Here is a 14,913-nt window from a genome sequence, read left to right as displayed (position 1 = left end):
TAAGCTCCTTTGAAGTAGGGCTATACTGTGTGTTTTATTTGTATATATTTTTTAATGCCTGATACTCTTGTGAAATGTATTTACAAGATTTTTGGAAATGAATGTTATATCTCTCATAGCCTGTTTGAGTCCAGGAGAATTCTGAAGTTGAGTAGCAAAGATATTTTGGACTCCGTGTCTAACACTGAGCCAGTCCCTCCTGAGGTATTCTTGTAATTGGGAAGGTTGGATCACTTCTGTATAACATGGATTCAGGGCCCAGTGCACAGTGGATTCCATTTTAATGATACTGACCTTAGGAAGTCAGATGTTGGCTGAATCTCTTGTTACATATTCTCTGTTTGCATATTTTACAACTGGCATAGGAAAACCGTCCTACAAGCCAAACCTTCTCCTAAATTTCATTTGGTCCATGGCAAAAGGTCCAAGAAGTGATGCACTTATAGTTAAATGTATAATTCTTAAAGGACCTGTATCTGTATACCCATTTGGCAGGAGTATTTCACCATGTAAGTGGCTCCCTATGTCTTTATCTTTCACTTTCTTTTTGCCTGTATACTGTGTCTGGCTCAGTATTTCTTTTGTAAATGTGTATGCACTTAATTTCTCTTTGTCTCCATCTATCTCTGATTCCTTCTTTAATTTTTTCCATCTTCCATCTTCTGTCTGAAGGAAAAAAAATCAGTGGAAGTTCCTGAAAGAAAATACATTTAGGGGCGCCTGGGTGGCTCAGTCGGTTAAGCCTCCGACTTTGGCTCAGGTCACGATCTCACAGTCCGTGAATTCGAGCCCCGTGTCGGGCTCTGGGCTGATGGCTCAGAGCCTGGAGCCTGCTTCCGATTCTGTGTCTCCCTCTCTCTCTGCCCCTCCCCCGTTCATGCTCTGTCTCTCTCTGTCTCAAAAATAAATAAACGTTAAAAAAAAAAATAAAAAAAAAAGAAAAGAAAATACATTTAGCTAATTTTTTTTTGGAGGAGATATTAGGCAACATAATGCTTATTCATTTACATGTTTTTGTGTTAAGTTTTTCAGAAAAAGAAATCAAGTAAGCTCCTATTTCTCATCTATGTCACTTTACATTCACTTATGAGCCTTGACAGATAGATACGCATTTTACATAGCTGTAATCAATCTACATATACTACATATTTTTCACCTAACATTATTTCATCTGTGCACAGTTAAATAGTGGTATTCTGACATGTTGGTGTAGTTTTTCGAGCCATTCCATAAGTGTTTGATGTTTGTATTCTCTCCAGTTTTATTATTGCAAATAGTATTACAAACATCTTTGTATAAATCATTTTATTCTGTTGGCTTTTTAAAAATTTTATTTATTTATTTTGAGAGAGACAGAGCAGTGCAAGTGGGAGGAGGGGCAGAGAGAGAGGGAGAGAGAGACAATACCAAGCAGGCTCTGCTCTGTGAGCCGAGTCGGGGCTCGCACCCATGAAACCGTGAGATCATGACCTAAGCCGAAACCAAGAGTGGTCGCTCAACCACTCAACTGACTGAGCCACTGAGGCACCTCTCTGTTGGCTTTTTCTGATGTATATTACCAAAAGGAGGATTATTAGATCAAATTGACTTAAAACTTTTTTTAATGTTTTTTTTGAGAGAGAGAGAGAGAGAGAGAGAGAGAGCGCGAGCGCATGAATGGGCGAGGGGCAGACAGAGAGGGAGACACAGAATCCGAAGTAGGCTCCAGTCTCTAAGCTGTGTCAGCACAGCTTGACCCCACAAACCATGAGATCATGACCTGAGCTGAAGTTGGACACTTAACCGACTGAGCCAACCAGGCGCCCCTAGATCAAATTGACTTTAAAAACTAAGAGCATAGAACATAAAACTCTCTCATTACAAGATTAAAAAAATTTTTTTTGAGTCATAACAGTTAAGAGAAAGGCAAAGGAGGAAGAAATAGGAGAAAAAAATTCATTCAGCAAATATTTTAGCACCTACTATGTGCTGGGCATTGTTCTAGGAATTTGGGAGCCATCAGTGACTAAGAAACCAAAAAGTTCCTGCCCTGGTAGAGCCTATATGCTAGTGGGTGAAGATAGACAATCAGCATAATAATAAAGGAGCTAATTATATAATAAGCTGGAAGGTGATAAGCGCCATGGAAGAAGAAAACTAGAGCAGGCTGAGGGGAATCAGGAGTGATGGAGAGACAATGGAGCGTTGTGGGTTGTGATTTTAAACAGGAATTGCTACATAGATGACATCTGAGCAGAGACTTAAGGAGAGTGAGGAAGTTCGCCATGTCAGAGGGAAGAGCTCCTGGCTAATAATGTTAGGTTTCCTGGAGAGGCGGCCAGGAGGCCAGTCCGCCTGAGGCAGAGAGAGTGAGGGCAAGAGGGAAGAGGGCTGAGAAAGGCCAGGTACGGGCCACATCAGGTAGGGTTTTGTAGGCTCCTATAAAGGACTGTGACTTTTACTCTAGTTTCCAGGGGAGTCTGTAGAAAGGGTACACTAGACTTGCTTTCTTTGCTGGCAGATGCTGGACCTGTCCTTGACCCCTGGATCTAAGTCCCAGGGATGGGACAAGGGAACTGCTATATCTCTGACAAATTCCTTAGGATGATTCTGATGGGCAGTCAGGTTTGACATCACTCATTCTGTTCAAAGATTCCATTCTTCTAAATTTAAAATAATTTAATAAGAGGAAGTGAAAATTTCATAGCATCCCCAAATGTTGGTGATTTGGAGATTTTGGAGATTACCTAGGAAATTGGGGGCCCAAGGTTAAGTGACTTGCCCCAGGTTATACAGCTATAAGAGGCAGCAGTAGGTTTTGGATTCGCCCTCCTCACTCGGAGTTCAATGAACCTTCCCCTGTACCAGGCTTCTTAATACACTGTCTCATTTCACTTATCAGGTGGTTAGATTTCCAATAAAGCTCCGCCATTAGGAATGTAGTTTGAATCCAGAAGCTCTGTAAGGTTGATTGGTTGATTAAATGTTTGGTTATCTAAAGATCGATCAGAAAGCTGCTGTTGTTTTAACCTTTTTGGTTAAGAATCATTCACAATGTATTAATCACATTTTCTGCTTCTTTAGAGGAGTTCTGGAAGAGTCATGCCATTTTAGAATGGGAAATGACCTTAATTGTTCATGATCTTATGGTGCCTCTGGGTCATAATTCTGAAATAAGCTCTTATTTGACATCAGTATAAAACATACAGGCCATTCAGCTGACCCTGGACATATCTGAGGTTTAGTTTTTGAAGACATTTCTGATTTAGGTTGCTTTCTTTTGATTTGTTTCTTGGACATTGAATGTAACTACATTTTTTTTTTTTCCACTTAATTTAATTGTTTTATAATGTTGGGTTTCTCTGGCCCTATTATGTAACTTGAGCCTAAATTTTATCTGCAGTGTCTGAGCTTGTAGACTTTGCTTTTGTCCTGGAATGCATTGAAATTGTGGCATGGGAATCGGTCCAGAAATCACGTATCCAAGCAAGAACTCAGACCTCAGAGCTAAGCTAGGGAATGATTTCAGTGAAGCCATTTCTCCTTCACTTGCACACTTCTACACTTCCACGTGTTTCAGTGACCAGATCAGTGCCAATCCTAGGGGAGGTTACACATTCCCACTGAGAACACTTGGTGGAGATGATAGGGATACCTTTTTTTTCTTTTCCTTTTACAAAGCCAGAGTTGGCAGTGGGAGCTGTGTCTGAGGAGGATACTGGAACTCTTGCTGCTCTGGGAATAGGTGGAAAAATGGATACTTAGCGCATTTCCCTCATTCCATCTTCTGCTCAGAAGAGTAGCATTCAGTGAAGGGCACTGGTCCCAGTACAAAGTATTCAATTCATATACTAAAGCAGTTCTGTACTATTTGATAGGTACCTTGATGTTATCTACTCTGTCAAGGCTTAATCTTTCTTTAATGTAGAAAGTTCAACCTAAATTTGTTTCTGGGGAACCTTGTCCCTTCGTGATTCAGTGTCGAATGCTCTCCACCAGAAGAGTGCTTGTCATTTCTGTTTTATCTTCTTGCCTTGAAAAGCCTCAGCCAGTGACTGGCCCTTTTCTCTTCTCTGGGTGGTTTCAATATAGTAACCACATTCTTAGAGGAAACCCTGAAGAAGTGGACACTGTAGCATGAGAATTAGCATGGCTCTAAACTGCAAAAAAGGCCGCCACTCCTTGAAGGATGACTGAAATGGGTACATATAAGAGAATCATAGATGAGCTTTAGGAATGATTAGCTCCTGAGAATATCACTTATATTAGCTCCTGAGAATAGCACTTATTCCTGGAGAATAGTGCTTTTATAATTTCACTTTGATGATGTTTCCTCAGATTCTTTTTTTTTTTTTAATTTTTTTTTCAACGTTTTTAATTTATTTTTGGGACAGAGAGAGACAGAGCATGAACGGGGGAGGGGCAGAGAGAGAGGGAGACACAGAATCGGAAACAGGCTCCAGGCTCCGAGCTATCAGCCCAGAGCCTGACGCGGGGCTCGAACTCACGGACCGCGAGATCGTGACCTGGCTGAAGTCAGACGCTTAACCGACTGCGCCACCCAGGCGCCCCTGTTTCATCAGATTCTTAATAGTCCCTTGGAAGTAGAGCAGGTGGCAGCCATGAGGCTCATTTTTCAAATGAATGATTATCTCTATTTCTCAGTCTCGACCATTTAATGTGGTGCTCTTATTGGCATGGATAGGGCCAAAGAAGCATGGACCCAGCGAGCCTGGAAGGGAACTGTGGAGGAAGAAGGCATGATGCCAGGAAAAAGATAACACTCCAGCTGGGGGAGAGCTGCCAGCCGAAAGCCCTCAGTTCAGCTGTCAGTCTCATAAGGGGATTGGTTCAGTTGAAGAGAGCGGCCTTGCCCAACGTTGCTGAGATAGCCTATCAGTCACTTAGTGGGGATGTAAAGACCCACCTCCTAGCCTCGCCTCAGATGACTCTGAAAGGTCATCCCAACTGCAGAATCCCTCCCCTCCTGCAGGGATGCTTGAGGCTTTCATTAAGACCTTATTCTAGCTTAGTTTCTCCTTCTGCTCAGTCTCTCCTGCCTCACTCCCTCCTTCCCTTCCAGTTGGTGATTCTAGGAAGGCTTTCTAATAAATCTTTTTGCCTGCTAAACACCATCACAGAGTCTTGGGGAACCCAACCTGCACAGAAATTTTATGAGCAATTTGCCTGTCCATTAGAAACACAGCATAGACTTTTTCTGCGATAACTGGAGAATTCTTCATGTCATAAAAAAAAAAAAAGAAGACTAAAAAGTTGGAAAGTTGGAGTACTAACCTGAAAAGCAGAGAAACAAAGATAGAATTAGATTAGACTAGTTGTTTTTCCTTTCTATATTTGAATTTGAGATGTGGGGTGACACCTTGCTTCTCTATTAAGGTTAGGAGCTGTCACTGGAAGTCTTCAGCCACTTTAAAAGTTGACTAAGACAGAAAGGAAGTGAAGAACCAAACAAATTGTTTCAAATTGGATACTTATTTCTTTGTACTTAGCACCATGACTCTGTGTTCTTGCCCTTGCTCTTGTAAACAACTCTAGATTGACTTATTTCTTAGACCGTCTCATTTCTCCCCTGTGCCTCTGGCAGCCGCCAGGAATCACTGCAAGAACCAATGAATAAATGGCCGTGGTGTCTCGCATCTCTAATCCACATTTCAAATCATGGGGAGGATGAATGGCAGCCTTGCTTTTAAAGGTATTCTTATCCTCCTTGAGTGAGCTTGGCTCATGTGTGCCTCATTCAGGTAAAGAAGGGAAGGCAGTTTTGAATGCCCAGCCCAGAGTGTGGGCAACAGCAGGTGACAGCAGGAGGCTGGTTGGGGTAGAAGCCAGGGTGAAAATTAGGTGACACCCAAGCAGGAGGTGAAAACTCTGGAGGAGAAAGCCCAGGACCACGTGGGTGGCTTCTTTATGTTCCTTGCATGGATCTTAGGGGGAATTTGTGTGCATTTATGGGTTCTTTCCTCTGCAGGGCCTCCCATCCCTTGGCATGAACCTCCAAATGTTGAGGTTAGACATGGAATGGACTTCTTCTGAAGACTCAGACTCCATTCAACTCTGCTCTTAGAGTATGTGGGGGAAGTGATGGGTGGACTACAGAAGCGTTAGGTCTCTCCTTAACTCCCTGAGTATGCCGAGAGGCAAGCTAGTCAATTGGGTGGGCTTGGGCTGTTGGGGAGGGGCGTCTTGGTGTTTTGCTCAGGCATGCGGTAAAATGTGTTCCTTCGTGAAAGGCGAGAAGCATATTGCAGTGCTACCCAGGGTACACAGCCCTCAGGGCCGGCACGGAGTGTGTGCCGCGAGGGGCAGCGGGTACAGAAGGGACGAGGCCTCGGACCGCGCAGGAGGAGGGCGGGCGCGGAGGCGTGGAGCCAGCTGCAGCGCGTTGGAGCCCCGTGGGCCGAGCGGGGCGGCGGGCACGCTCGCCCAGCCGGGGAGAGCTCCGGGAGCGTCGGGCGGGGCCGAGGGGCGCAGTGGGGCCGGAGCGGCGGCGGCTGCGGAGCGGGGGCACCCGGAGAGGAAGGAGGGTGGAAGCGAGGGAGGGAGGGGAACGGGCGCGGACCGAAAGTGGGTAAAGAAGGTGCAGGCGGGCGGGCGCCCTGGCCCAGGGGCCGCGGGCGCAGGAGCCCGGCGAGGTCCAGCTGGGCGGCGGCGCCGGAGGAGCAGAGGGAGGAGGGGAAGCCGTAGGCGAGAGGAGCGTGTTTGGGGCGCCGCGGCAGGGAGGGTGGCGGCCGCCGGTGCGCGCGGGGCGCTGTGTGTGCGCGCTCTCCTGCTCGGGGAGGAAGATGGCCCAGAAGGGAAAGTTGGGGTGACGCGCGCAGCCCCCGGAGGCTCGGCGGGGGCCGCCGCGGCGAGTCCGACGGAGGGGCGGCCAGGCAGGTCGGGGGGCGCGCAGTTCGGGTGCCTCCGCCGCCGCCGAGGCGCCCGCCCCCTCACTGCAGGTGGCCGTGGGTGCCCTGGGTCCGGGCGGCCAGGGGCGCGGGCGGGCGCGCTGGGAAGCCCGGCCGAGGGATGGGCTGTGCCCCCAGCATCCACGTCTCGCAGAGCGGCGTGATCTACTGCCGGGACTCTGACGAGTCCAACTCGCCCCGCCAGACCACCAGCGTGTCGCAGGGCCCCGCCGCCCCCCTGCACGGCCTCTTCGTCCAGACCGACGCCGCCGACGTTATTTCCCGGAGCCGCGCGTCTGGACCCCCCGGGGCCGCCCGCGTCCGCAGAGCCCGCACTGAGCTGGGCAGCGGCGGCAGCAGCGGCAGCAGCAGCGCGGGCTCCGCAGCCCCCGCCACGACCACCTGCAGGGGCCGGAGGCGCCACTGCTGCAGCAGCGCGGAGGCCGAGACCCAGACCAGCTACACCAGCGTCAAGGTAAACGGCTCAGGCTGGTGGGGGGCCGCCCGCCCCGTCCGGGCGGGGTTAGCACGAGTAGGGGGCTCCGGCGGAGTTGAGTGGCCGTGACGCGGTTGGTTTGGGAGGTTGTCACTAAGGAGGAGTTTACTTTAAATGTGTGGGAGCGATGGGGGCCTGGGAAATGTGAGCAGAAGAGACCCCTGGAGGGGTCCTGGGAGCTGGTTCTGGGGGACGGGGTGGAGAAGAGAGCGCGTTGGGAAGCTGGTGGGTTGGCCGATTTCTCATTGAGGGCCGGAAGGCTGTGGCTCCGTTAACTCAGGAGGTGGGGTGGATATCATTGAGAGCATTGGGTGGCGAGTCTGACTGAATGAAATCTGAGCACGGGGCTGGATTTGTCTGCCCTGCAGGTGAATGGTGCAGCCCCGGTGCAAGGATACGATAGTGCCTCGTATTCAGCGTTTCACCTGGGAAGGCCAGCCAAGCTGCACGGAGTCTTAGCCACAGGGATCGAGTGTGGGGATTTGTGAATGAATAAGGGTGTTTGTGTTTTGTGGAGAGACATAGGAAGGGAATAGAGGAAGGAGACTAGAGTGAGACCTGTTCTTTGTCACTTCTTGGGGATGGCTGCATCCTGGACATAATTGGGTGAACCTGGCTGTTAGTTTGGAGGGTCAGCTGAGCTACAGTGAGGGGAAGTGGCTTCCAGCGCAGTGCAGCTGTCTGAAGACGAAGATTCTGAACATGCATTTCATCTAACAGGAGAGTGGAATTTTGAGGAAGTGGAAAAAATTGTTTAAATGATTAAAGCAGTCACTAGCAATTTCTTTAATGACAAAGAAAAGCGATTGTTTTAATAGGCCCACCTGTTCTCAAAATACTGTTAAATTCAAGAGGGTTTTAATTGTGTAAATCTGGCCACTGGGCCTTTTATCATTGTAGCAAACAGAATGACAATGACACATCCCGTTGTGCAAAGGAAAAAAAATACATCTCTATGACTGGTCATGTTACTTAGAATCGCAGCTTTTACACGGGCAATTGATTACTAGGAACCGTTGCAAGGATTATTTGAGAAGGACACAATTGTATGTTTGACACTTGAGAAGTTGTTCAACAGTTGGCCTAGTGTGAGTAGGCTCCTAGTCTTGATTGGATAAAGCCAGCCTTCAGTGGAAGGGTGAAGAGAAGAGTGCCATGTAGGGTTTCAGTCTGGGAGACCAAAAGCTTCTTTTAGTGAACTTACCATAACAGCATCTGATTTTGAACACGAAGCTTAACCAGATTTATTTATAGTTGTGGTATTTCTCTGGTAATAGTCACGTAATATGATAATACGATAATTACTATAATGAAAATGCCATTTATTGAGTACCTACGGTGTACCAGGTATAAGCTTTCTCTTCCAGCTCTTGAATATTGACTGTATGATGACAGAATATCCAAAGACTGGAGACCTGGATTCATGACAGTACAACCTATCAGTTGAATATTTGTTATAGAGGCATGTGCTGAACACTGTATTTTTCTTTTGTTAAGCTTCCCTCCCTCCGCCCCCTGGTTCACGGGGTGGGGGGAGGGCATTAGCAATTTAATGGGATTAAAATGTTATATTTGGTGAAGTAATTAAATAGGGATATTATTTAAAAAAATAGCCTTTTGGGGTGCCTGGGTGGCTCAGTCAGTTGGGCTTTTGACTGACTCAGGTCGTGATCTCACGGTTTGTGGGTTCGAGCCCCGCGTTGTACTCTGTACTGACAACTCAGAACCTGGAGCCTATTTTGGATTCTGTGTTTCCTCCTGTCTCTGCCCCTCCCCTGCTTGCGTTCTGTGTGTCTCTGTCGAAAATAAATAAACATTAAAAGAAAAAATTATTTAATAGCTTTTGATTTCTCGTTGAACAGGAAATTCGAAGATATGAAGTAGTTCAGACTGGTGACAACTTACGAACTCCGTGATCATTTTTTGGTTGTGTAAGCGAAAATGTATATTTTTGCCTTTTAGAGTAGCAAGAATCCCAATTTACTACCTGGCAACTTTAGCTATTCCATGTTTGTTTATTGAAAGAATAATGAATGAATTCACTCTCCAAGTTTTAATACTTCCCTCAAGAGGCTCCTTAGCAAATGGAGTAAAAACTGGAGGGAAAATGAGTCCCAATTATTAGCAGCTAGTATAAACTTGTAGAAATATCATTGCTGCTTGACTGAAGTGTTAAAGGCTTGACCTGAATAGGAATTTAACTCGCATTGCTTTATCAACAGGATTTCCAAATAAGAGCTTAATTAAGTCCAACCCTTTACTAAGAATGCTGGGAATGAAACTGCTGGTTCAGTAATTCAATGCTAAGTTGCATGTGTAGATCTCAGAAACTATATATTTGAAATTAAATTTGAGACCAGAGTTACTATTTTACACAAATCATAAAGAATTATTATCACAGACTTGCTTTAGTATATTTAGTAGTATTCTTTTGGGACTTGTGACTCAATGTAGTATTATCTTTTCCAATATTCACATGTTCCATACTCTTGTGGATGAGTTAATTTTATAAAAACTTTACTTCCATTTTTTTTAGAATAAGAATTCTTCTGCCTTAACAGTTTGAGATAGTTGCTCGTCATGCCTCCCCTCCCCCTTTTCCTAAATGCTCAGGTGGAAAAATAAAGTCTTTGCCATTTGGTCCTATTTACAGTGGTAGTGGGTTGTAATAGTTTATTTTATTTTTTTTTTAATTTCCTCTTTGTACATCAATTCCAAACCATATTCTTATTATCTACTTGGTCTCTGGTCTATTCCCCAGAGTGCAAAAATGTGTGCTTGATTTCTCTCTTTCCCTTTTCTAGCAATAATTCATCTCATTAAGCTTTTAGAATGATGAAGCATTATGATGTCAAACATGATGTCAACAGGAACCTTCCTGAATACCTAATTTATTAAAAAAATTATAAGCATTAATAATTCATTATGCAGTACAATGATATCATATGGGTTTCCATTTCTGGTAAGAAGTTAGATTTGTCTCCCAATTGCTGTAAAAATGCAACTTCCATGTAATTTGTCTCCCTCTGGTTTGCCTTTTTAAAAATAGTACTCCAGCAGGAGACGGCTGCAGAATGCCCGCTCCTCATACTGTACCAGTTGTCTAATTCTTGTTCGGAATTCCTGAGGAGATGGTCGAACCTGTCTCTGAGACGATCAGGTGGTTCTTGTAAGTCTTCTTTTCTCATACCAGCTGCTGCAGCTGGGAGGCAGGCAGGACGGAGCAGCCAGTTACAACTGTCTGCCTTGACAGTATAGTCAACTTGCAGCTGTCTCTGGGTGGGTTAACTGTTGTGGATCAGGCGCAGGACCTTGTTAGTTTCCAAGTGATTCTGTGTTGATAGGCAGCATCACCAACTCCCTTTTTTTCCTCTATTCATCATGCTCATTTATTCACTCAGCCAGTGTTGGTGCCATATTCCGTTGTAGATGCCGGGGATTCAGTGAATATCCGTGAACTTTGGTAAGCAGAGCCTAACGCGGATTCTTTTAAGAGGGTGCGCCTGAGTCACTAACGACTTCTATGTTATCCATCCCATGGCTTTCTGAATCAGTGAGGGCAAACCCAAACTGATTGTATATAAAAGGAAAAATATTTTTCTGACCTTATGATAATTAATAAAAACTAATAATTTTGGTAGTTATTTGGGGGAGGGATAAACCATTTTGAAAAAGTCATTTTTGTTCTCTAAGTATTCTTTAGTGTATATCAGAATCACCTGGAAGGCTTGTTAAAATGTGGATTGCTTGGCCCCATTCCCAGAGTTTCTGATTTACTAGGCCTTGGGTAAGCCCTGACAATTTGGATTTTTTTTTAATTTAAATTGTAGTTAACATACAGTGAAATACTGGTTTTATGAGTAGAATCAGTGCTTCATCACTTATAACACCCAGTGCTCATCCCAACAGGTGCCTTTCTTAATACCATCACCCATCTAGGCTATCCCCCCACCCACCTCCCTCCATCAACCCTTAGTTCTCTATCATTAAGAGTCTCTTGTGGTTTATTTCCCTCTCTTCTCTCCGACCTCCCTTCCCATGTGTTCATCTGATTTGTTTCTTAAATTGCACATATGAGTGAAATCATGGTATTTCTCTTTCTCTGATTGACTTCTTTTGCTTAGCATAATACGTTCTAGCTCCATCCACATCATTGCAAATTGCAAGATTTCATTCTTTTTGATGGTTGAGTAATATTCTGGTGTGTGTGTGTGTGTGTGTGGGGTTGTGTGTGTCCCCCACATCTTCTTTATCCATTTATTAGTCAGTGGGCCTTTGGGCTCTTTACATAGTTTAGCTGTTGTTGATAATGCTGCTGTAAACAGTGGGGTGCATGTACCTCTTTGAATCTGTAATTTTGTATCCTGTGGTAAATTCCTTTTTTAAAATTTTTTAATTTTTGTATTTTTTTTCAATATATGAAATCGTGATAAATTCCTAATAGTGCAAATGCTGGATTGTTGGGTAGTTCTTTTTAACTTTTTGAGGAACCTCCATACTGTTCTCCAGAGTGGCTGCCCCAGTTTGTCTTCCCACCAACAGGGCAAGAAGGTTCCCCTTTCTCTGCATCCTCACCAACACCTGTTGTTTCTTGTGTTACTAATTTTAGCCATGCTGATGGGTGGGAGGTGGTATCTCATTGTGGTTTTGATTTGCATTTCTTTGATGATGAGGGAATGTTGAGCATCTTTTCATGTGTCTGTTAGCTACCTGGATGTCTTCTTTGGAAAGATGTCTATTCATGTGTTTTGGCCATTTCTTAACTGGGTTGTTTGTTTTGAGGGGTGTTGAGTTATGTTCTTTATAGATTTTGGATACTAACTCTTCATCAAATATGTCATTGCAAATATATTCTCCCATTCTGTAGGCTACCTTATTTTTTTCATTGTTTTCTTCAGTGTGCATAAGCTTTTCATCTTGATGAGGTCCTAATATTTTAGGTTTGCTTTTGTTTCCCTTGCATTTGGCGATGTGTCTAGTAAGAAATTGCTGAAGCCAAGGTCAGAGAGGTTGCCCCTTGTTTTCTCCTGTAGGATTTTGATGGTTTCCTGCCTCACATTTAGATCTTTCATCCATTTTGAATTTATTTTTGTGTATGGCGTAAGAAAGTGGTCTAGTTTCATTTTTCTGCATGTCACCATCTATTTTTCCCAACACCTTTTTGTTGAAGAGACTGTCTTTTTTCCATTGGATATTCTTGCCTGCTTTGTAGAAGATGAGTTGAGCATATAGGTGTGGAGAGAACTGGGAGTTTTAACAAGCTTTGAGGATATGTTGGTGTTGCTGATCTGGGAACCACACTTTGAGAGCCAGTGCTTTTAAATGAATTGACTTTTGACGTTATGTGGGGCTACCTCTAGCAGAGTGGCTAGTACTGCATGTATTTGGGATATTAGTCATAAACCCTGCCTTCATTGTAGTTTGCTTCTGTATGGGCAGCTCCTCATACCCATTTATGAAGTCGGACTCAGAGCCTCCGGTGTTGGCTGTAAATTCTCTAAATGGGGAGAGTGTTAGATCATGTAGTCCCACTCTGGTTTCTTGAGGTTTGACTTCTCCTCAGGATCCACTGGGGTTTGCAAGTCCTTATATCTTGCTTTGCCATCATAGCCACTTGTGTGTCTCTGCCCTGCTTGGGCCATGTCCTGCATGATGAGAAATTGCAAGGCAAGGGGGAGTTTAAGATGTGTTGACATGGCATGATCCAGGCCCAAATTCAGTTCTCAGCTTTTGGAGTCCTTGCTAGTCCTTTTCACCAGTTTTTCCTTATTAAATGGAGCATAAAGTTTAGTAAGCCCAAATGAGTCTTGCAAATTGATTTAGTAAAACTCAAATTTCTTTTCTGCCATAGTTCATCTCATCACAGTTTAGTCCCCCCTCCTTTCTTCCAATGTGTTAATTATAGTCAGTGAGCAAACTTTCCTAATTTTCACTGCCTTCCTCTGTAGTTATACTAAATTTTAAGAAATACCAGGTGATTCTCCTTTTGACTTTGTTAAGTAAGTCTTCTAACCAGGAAGTGTAATGTAGTGTAAGATGCTGACTTTCAGAGGTGATACTTGTCTACAGAAACCACACCCTGTTGACCACCAGTCAGGACTTGGGCTAAAGCAGGATGGGACATGCTGGTGAGGGCAGAACAGACCCTATGGTACCAGGTTGGTGAGGGGTGATGTTGAGCATCCTTTCATGTGTCTGTTAGCCATCTGGATGTCTTCTTTGGAAAAGTGTCTGTTCGTGTCTTTTGCCCATTTCTTAACCGGGTTGTTAAGAATTAAAATCGGAAGAAGGGAGTGAGCCCTATAGAATCAGATGGGAAGACAGAGTCCAGAGTGTGGAGGAGCAGGTGAGCCTTTCAGGGCTAGATGGACAAGTCAAATCTGGAATGTAGGAGCTCAGTAAAGGTGACTGCTGTGAAGTTAGGTTGAGACTTCCGATTGGGGAACAGAAGGTGTTTACTTTCTGTTCTGTTTGAGGTCCCCTGCTAAGTGTAAAGAGCTTAGGACCGACAGGAGATGCCAGTGACCAGTCAGAGGACTATGATTAAACCCTGTACCTAGGTGAGGCTAGACCACCCAAGCCATTTGGGCAGGAAACAGATTGCATATACACAAGGATTTAATTGCAACTAATTAATGAAAAGACTATATCAGATGTGTTTGCAGGATGAATGGAAATCAACAAATGATGGGGAAGCCCTTTAAGGCTAGAAGAAGAGGGTACTGTTAACACCTGGAAGAGGTAACAGGAGGGAATGATTATGGGAACTTGAGAACTCAAACCTACTGGACAGGGAAGCCCCCAGAAGGTGTGGTCTTAAGGAGGAATGCAGTGAGCAGAGGCCTGGGCCTGGCATGGGGAGTCAAAGGAGTACATACCTTCATTCTGTTGTTCTCCAGCCAGTGACATTTTTGTCCAAACACACCTGGAAAACAGAGGGCAAGGGAGCCTGCTGATTTTTCCAGAGTAGGATAGAGAATATCCTGGTCATACCAAGAAGGCCATCTGTAACAAATGTTAGAAGATATTCGACATCATTAGAGGTGCCCTAGTAAGCTCAAATTAAGATGGGCAATCTTGACAATTTTCTGAAAGAATAGCATTTTTATTTTAGTTTTATTTTTTTAAAGATCAGAAGATACTTTCTTTTCCTTATTCTCATTTTCTTCTTTTATTTTTTTAAGTTTACTTATTTATTTTTGAGAGAGGGGTGGGGGCAGGGGTGGGGGTAGGCAGAGAGAGGGGGAGACACAGAATCCCAAGCAGGCTCTGTACCTACAGCACAGAGCCCAATACAGGGCTTGAACCCACGAACCGTTCCATCATGACCTGAGCAGAAATCAAGAGTTGGACCCTTAACTGACTGAGCCACCCAGGCACCCCTCTTTTTTATTTTTATTTATTTATCTTTTAAAGAGCGCATATACACATGAGTAAGATGGGCAGAGAGGGTAAAGGGTTTGGGGGGGGTGGGGGGGAGTAAGAGAGGGAGGGAGGGAGGGAAGGAGGGAATGTTAAGCAGGCTCCATG

General features: G+C 44.7%; 1 protein-coding gene across 5 annotated transcripts in view; it reads left to right on the top strand.

Annotated features, from left to right (window-relative positions):
• The window catches only part of PDE8B (phosphodiesterase 8B), a 275,841-nt gene that overhangs the window by 22,763 nt on the left and 238,165 nt on the right, over nucleotides 1–14,913 (top strand). For 3 of the 5 annotated variants that reach the window (XM_058729060.1, XM_058729061.1, XM_058729059.1), the window contains exon 1: nucleotides 6,540–7,362. The exons of the other annotated variants lie outside the window; for them this stretch is intronic. In XM_058729060.1, coding sequence (XP_058585043.1) covers nucleotides 7,009–7,362 — 354 coding nt within the window. In that variant the 5' untranslated portion in view covers nucleotides 6,540–7,008. Of the gene's footprint in view, nucleotides 1–6,539; nucleotides 7,363–14,913 lie in introns of those variants that run through there. 5 annotated transcript variants of the gene reach the window in all.

Source organism: Neofelis nebulosa, chromosome 1 (assembly GCF_028018385.1).
Source record: "Neofelis nebulosa isolate mNeoNeb1 chromosome 1, mNeoNeb1.pri, whole genome shotgun sequence".
Classification (NCBI taxonomy): Eukaryota; Metazoa; Chordata; class Mammalia; order Carnivora; family Felidae; genus Neofelis; species Neofelis nebulosa.
Note: the sequence above shows the minus strand (reverse complement) of the source record. Positions and strands in the feature narration are given on the sequence as shown.